The 6,625-nt window shown below is 39.2% G+C and overlaps 1 protein-coding gene across 1 annotated transcript in view; it reads right to left on the bottom strand.

The window, feature by feature from the left end:
* GUF1 (GUF1 homolog, GTPase) overlaps positions 1-3,214 on the bottom strand; it is an 18,246-nt gene extending 15,032 nt beyond the window's left edge. Inside the window, exons 1-4 of the mRNA XM_003794617.3 lie at positions 2,932-3,214; positions 957-1,068; positions 658-806; positions 292-372 (exon numbers count right to left, since the gene is read on the bottom strand). Coding sequence (XP_003794665.1) covers positions 292-372; positions 658-806; positions 957-1,068; positions 2,932-3,066 — 477 coding nt within the window. The 5' untranslated portion in view covers positions 3,067-3,214. The remainder of the gene's footprint in view (positions 1-291; positions 373-657; positions 807-956; positions 1,069-2,931) is intronic.
* Positions 3,215-6,625: the final 3,411 nt, after the last annotated feature.

Genomic DNA, 6,625 nt, shown 5'->3' with positions numbered 1-6,625 from the left:
GGGGTAGGGGGCTTCACATGATAATCCTATATCATACTTACAAAAAAAATACAATCTTTGAACAATTCCTCTGATCAGTTTAAAATATTAAGACAAAAAGTTAATGCCACAAAATGCTTTATTATAATAAAATTTCAGGTTGACAAGATCAAAGTTTATGAATTGGCATAATCTATTTTTGTCAAACACAAAAATTGTATTTGCAAAACACATTTATGGAAAACCTCTTGAAACAATCAAGCAGACATATCACGTAACACGTCAGAACATATGAAATAAAGAAATGCCTACCTCATTTGCATCAACCACAAGTAGAACGCCCTGGCAGGCCGAAAGTGACCGGGATACTTCATAACTAAAATCAACATGGCCCTGAGAAACAAAAGCAGGGAACCTCTGAATGTTATCTATCAATTTAGGAAGGCTCACTGAGGTCCATCTACTGACTCTACTCCCTAAGAAGTTGTTAAATACATGTATAGGTTTCCTTTTATTAAGTTACCACTTTTGAAATAAACAATTTACACTAACACAAGAACACTGAAAAAACAAAAAGCAAAAGCAGATGTTTAGATCATTTCAAAAACTAAGGATTTGTTTGCACTATTAACACAAGGTTGATGTTAACAATACATGCAGAATTAATATTAAACTTACCGGTGTATCAATGAGATTTAAAAGGTATTGCTTTCCTTCCCAAGTGTAAAAAAGAGAAGCTGTCTGCGCTTTAACAGTGATTCCTCTTTCTCGTTCCACTTGCAATTTATCAAGAACCTGCTTATTAGTCTTTGTTTTGTCAATTGTCCCTATAAAAAGAAACACAGTGCTGTTTCTCTGGACTTTAAAGTAGAAAGTATCACATGGAAGATTAAAATCAACATTTAACACAGTATGGAAAAAGTAATCCCCATGTTCTTACAACTATTGATTAAGTGTATAATATAAAATAAAAATACCTGTTAGTTCAAGGAGCCTGTCTGCTAAAGTACTTTTGCCATGATCCACGTGTGCAATAATACTAAAATTTCTGATATTTTCAACAGAAAATCTAGACATGTCAAGTTTTTCCTAAAAAAAAAAAAAAAAAAAAGAGGTAAGAGAAAAATATCACATTTAGAAGTATAAATTTTGTATGGAAGTATACTAATTATTTTAATTTTCCTTAAATAATTTTATTTATATTGCTTATATGATTATTTTGACCATAAAGACATGGATGCCTAAGCTAACACTACAAGGAATATATTAAGAGCACTCATCAAACTCATCTAAAAGTTTAATCATCAAAGGTGCCCAGATAGCTAAATAATCCCTTAATATTTCCATCACTTTTAGAGCCGCTCTGGAAAGAACTGAATTTATTTTCATGAACTGAGAACACAAGGTACTCAGACCTGAGAATGCCATGTCCAGCAAAATATGCTCAGGAAAAGAAATGACAGAAAAACTGGAAAATGAGAGGAAACTGCCCCACATTTAATCAGGAATGGGCGGCGCCTATGGCTCAAAGGAGTAAGGCGCCAGCCCCATATGCTAGAGGTAGCGGTTCAAACCTAGCCCTTGCCAAAAACTGCAAAAAAAAAAGGAATCAAATCTATTTAAAAATTTATCTTCCAAATAAAGCCTTAAAAATTTTAATTTAGATACAATTTGTTACTGTGCAACTTCTCTGGAGGAAAAAAAAAAGGTGTGATCACTTAAAAGTTTTAAATATTTTAATGTTAAACTCCTGGGTTTTAATGTACACATCTTAAAATTTTGCTGAAATATCACTAACTAGTGGAAGTTGCTATTCCAGTAAAATACACCAGTTCTTTTGTACTCTAAACAATTTCATCCAATCAAATCTACGGTCATATATAGGGTGTCCAAAAAGGCATTTCTAAAGTTGCCATACATAGAGAAAATGGGAAAATTGTAGCTTTAAAAAAGAGGAACCTTATGTACAAAATATTTTGTAAATATCATAAAATTTTAAATAAACATTTTGTAAATATAATTAGCTATAAATTCCCATTTTTCCCTATGTATTTTGTAAATACATGTAGATATTAATTCTCATTTCCCAGGGGTGACTTTTGGGATACCCGCTAATCGCAAAAAACATGAAATTAACAATGGAATATAGTTTTCTTTTTGTAACTGCCCCAATATAAAGCAGACAATAAAAGTATATTTATATCTTAAAGATATTCTGCAAAGAAACTCAAACTCATCCTGATGTCTGTCCTGTAGATGTTCTCATTTTTTGCCAAAGGTATTCAAAACTACCATTTTTAAGAAGTTCGAACTGCAATACAAACGCCTTTTTAAAGCCACAGGCCTATTAAAAAGTTGATTAATTGGACTCAACAATTACATAGGTTTCTTCTGGCTGAGATAAAATAATAAAACAAAGAGAAGCTAAACAATAACCAGCACTTCTTGCGTCCTAGGTATTAATCTAAAAAGTTCCACGCCTTACATCACATAAACCTCTCAAATTAATTCACTGGATGTTTGATTAGTACCTCCATCAAAAAAGAAGGCGGAGTCACAAAGTAACTTGCCCTGGGCACGTTAGTAGTTATTAAGTTGCAGGGAAATGAAGGTTGTATAGTAGCAGCTTCCCCGCTAGGCTTTTAGGAAAATTAAATAAATTAATACGTGCAAAGCGCTGTGACCAGTTCCTAGTATAATAACATCAACGAATCGGCTGACAATACCAATTAGAAAGCGCAGGAAGATAAGTGACTTGCCCAGGGTCACAGTAGTGAGAGGTGGAGGAATTAGAAAACCAAGCAGGTGCTGCGCTCTCCGCTCTGCCTCCTTTTACAGACTAGCAAGATGGATTCACAGTGAGTCCATCCCAGGAAACCTTACGCATTTCCAAGATCACCTGGGCACTCCAAAGTTTTAAAACGTCGTTAATGGAGACTAGGAGGCGGTCACCTTGAGGTCTGCAGAGCTGTAGGACCTGTCGGGGGCCCAAGACCCGGGCCCTGGAAGGCTCCGATGCGCGGCCCCTGTGGCCCACGGCGCGAGGGCAAGGCCGCGCCCCCAGCTGCGACCGACGAGGATCCGCATGCTCCCGGCGGCGGTATGTCAGGAAAGGGTCCTGAGACACAGCAGTGACATCGCCCACGGTCTCCCTAGGGCCCGGCCGCCAGGATTGAAACACGCCCGCGAGGGCGGAGAAGACCCAGAGCTGAAGACATCTGTCCAACCAGCGGCTCCGTGGACTCGCCGGCGACACGGCGCCTCTCATTGACGTCAGCACGTCGAACGGCGCATGACGCCAGCGCGTCTGCGGACGGCGATTTGCAGAAGTAACGTGAGCGGAAGCTCTCAATTAATTCCCGAGTATGGCGGTGCGGTTAGAGCCGAGGTTGGCTTCTGTCCGTCCCTCTGCGGGGTTTCTTTCTTCTCACTGCGGTGCTGACGCGTGTGACTGTCAGTGTCCGCAGCCACCTCGGGAAGTCCCGACCCCACAGACGGGGATGGTGGAGCCGGGCGTGCGGACCGGCACCTGCCTCCTGATTCCGTGGCTTCCACACTCCCGGGAGAACTGAGTGAGGAGCGAGTGGTAGTCAGGGAACGCAACCATCCGTTTATCAGCACAACATCGGGACTTAGACGCCTACCTAATGGCAAAGTAACAATGGAACTTTAAAAATCTGGTTGTCCACATCTCAGTGATTGAGCTTAACTCAAATGAGCACTGGCGAAGTGAGGAGGAGGGATGAAGAGAAAACGAGACCTGGGCAGCGTCCAGGGTTTGTCTCCCACTATTTCCTTTGGACTCTTCTGGAATAGAATATCCAGACTTTGGTGCACAGGAGGGATATGATAGCTGTGTTCAGGTCACCGTATGATAGATAGCATAATCCTTACATTCTTTCCAAAACCTTTGACAGTTTCATTATTTTAGAGACTCCTTAGAATCAGTAATTTTGTGGCAAGCTCAGCTCTTTGTTGAAACTATTATGAATTGAAACACTTGATCCATCACTAATTCTGCCACATTTGTTAGAGAATGAGCTTAACTATTTAACAATAGTTCAGCGTTGCTCAGACTTTAATAATCTGTATATTATCATTAATTTTCACCGTATCTTGTAAAAAATAAAGCTGAACACTAGTTATAATGTGTTTCGAGCAGATTCGAAATAGTAATATGTTATTGCAATAAGGAAGGTCCACAGAGGTGACTTTGCATCTTAAAGGGAGAATGGGGAGGGAACAACTGGGCTTAGCCTGAGTAGGGAAGCAGAAATTTTCAATAAGCAGAGGGTAGGTGGGGGTGGGTGTTGTTTGGTTTGAAATCCATCTAGGTTTGTTAACTAGTGCTAAAGAAAGTTAGACACCTACCTAACTAGGAGACAAGGGCCCTAAATTCAGGTATTGACTGTAACATACAAATAATTTAGGTATCCTTGAGGGTTCTCAGACAGGAACTTGAGGCCGCTAGAGTCATTTTAGGGAAACTGTCTTACTGTGTATTCAAGTCTCCTGATGTGTGTATGGGACGGTGCGTGGGAGGGGGAGAGTGTGAATGAAGCAATTTGTGCTGAGAGTCTGTGTTCTTTGCAGGCTGAGGTTAAGCCCTATTCAAGAAGAGGGCTCAAAGGAGCCTGTCGATGAGAGTATCTTTGTAAATCCTCAAACAGCTATTATAATAATTTTTCTTTAAGCTAATTTATCTATTATATGTAAATAAATTTGTCTTAAAAGAAAACTTCTTATGATTGCCTTTAAAAAGCACAATAGCATGTCATAAATAAAAAATGTTAGTAACAGTAAATAAAATTTTAATGAATAAAAACGGGATTCAGTTTTTTTTTTTTTTGATGAAAAAGGGAGATTAGCAAGCATTAGAAGAGAATTTTAAAATACAGGCACAACACATCTTTTTGCTTGATTAAACAAATGTACTAAAATAAAGTTGAATGAAGAACTTTTTCTGAATGACTGTTCTTAACATCTTAACAGTCTCACTTAAAATTATGTTGGGGCCTCCAAAGTATTGGTTCCACACTTTAGACATCCTGCAATAATTTACTATAGTCTCCAACCTACAAATGAAAAATTATACTCATTCGAAAAACACCGAGCACCATCACGTCAGGTGATGTACTACAGTGTTAGGTTACAAAATGCTGGATGTCTGCAAGTACTAAGTTTGACAGTTGATGCTCTGACACCTTTTGTGAAGGTATGTGTCTTTAAAATGCAAGTTTTGGCTTGTAATTATATTTCAGATTTCTTTAGAGCAATTTTGGTGAAACCATGGATAAATGAAAACTTTTGTTATTTTCGAATATGAGTTTTTTCTTCGAACCGGTGCAGCATTGGCAGCTCGAAGTAATCAACGAAGCATTTGGGAGAGATGTGGCTTATGAACACACAGTACAGTGATGGTTTTGAGAAGTCCCATTCTGGTGATTTTAATCTTGAAAATGAACCAGGTGGGCGATGTGAGACCAAGGAGGTTAATGATGAGCTGAAAGCTATGGTGGAAGGGTGTCCAGTTCAACCTCTGCATGAATTAGCAAACTTCTCACAAACACGTGCCGCATAAACAATATGGCTGGACTTGGAAATTGTCCTCTGCTGCACCCACCAGACCTTGCACCAACCGACTACCAGTTCCTCCAGGCTTTGGACCACTTATAAGGAAAAATATTCAGTTCTCAGCAAGCTCTGGAAAATGCCTTTTGCAATTTCATCACTCTCTCTCTAGGCTTCTTCACTGCTGCCATAAACCAGCTATCCTTAAGATGGCAAAGCTGTGTTGACAGTTTAATTGCATGCTTTGATTAATTGTTTGAACTATAGCTAAACTGTTGATTTTAAATCAGACATTTTATATGCCATGACGGAGAGCTGTGGAAACTCAAAAAAATTAGGTGAATTGTCTAAAATTGCTGAACAGTTAAAAGGAAAAAATCTATACATGCCCATTTGAATGCAGATCGTTGGAAGCCAAAGCTCATCTCTGCAACATCGTAGTTAACACAAATTTATTTATTATGCCACTTGATTAGAAAGAGAGGTGGAGCTACTGACCCTTCACAGAAGAGGTATCTTTCCTTCTGAAGGAAAAGTAGGCTTTCCCCCAAGGAGATCATTGGAGCCTTAACAGGCAGGGGAACAATCAACAGCACAAAAGATTTGCTCTTCCCGGTGCTGTTCTGCATATTTTGTGTATACCAATTCATTGAATCCTCCAGAAACCTCTAGTGCAGGTGCTCTGATCTCTGCTGTGCAGATACCTGATAAAAATGGGCCCCAGGCTTTTTAAGTAACTGCCCAGAGTCACACAGTCGGTGGTGAAGTAGATGGTGAGTGAAAGCAGTCTGGCTGTAGAGCTTGCACCCTGCACCGCTCCAGTGAACTCCAACCTGCTGAGCAGGGGTAGGAATGAGTGAGAACTTAGGTTAATTGTTGTCATAGGAACGCCACTAACATTTAAGACAGTGGTATTTTATTTGAGGCAAAGTTTGCTGAAGAGTTTGAATAATTCAAAAACTCATATTGAGACTTATTTCCCCCTAAGAGTAAATGTGGAATGAGATTAAATTCCCATATAGTGTATTAATCCACAGCTATTGTGTGGTCTTTATGTTTTTAAACTTAATGAAAG

Source organism: Otolemur garnettii, unplaced genomic scaffold, assembly GCF_000181295.1.
Source record: "Otolemur garnettii isolate 467f Iridium unplaced genomic scaffold, OtoGar3 scaffold00083, whole genome shotgun sequence".
NCBI lineage: Eukaryota > Metazoa > Chordata > Mammalia > Primates > Galagidae > Otolemur > Otolemur garnettii.
The sequence above is the reverse complement of the archived record's forward strand: the minus strand, read 5'-3'. Positions and strand labels throughout refer to the sequence as shown.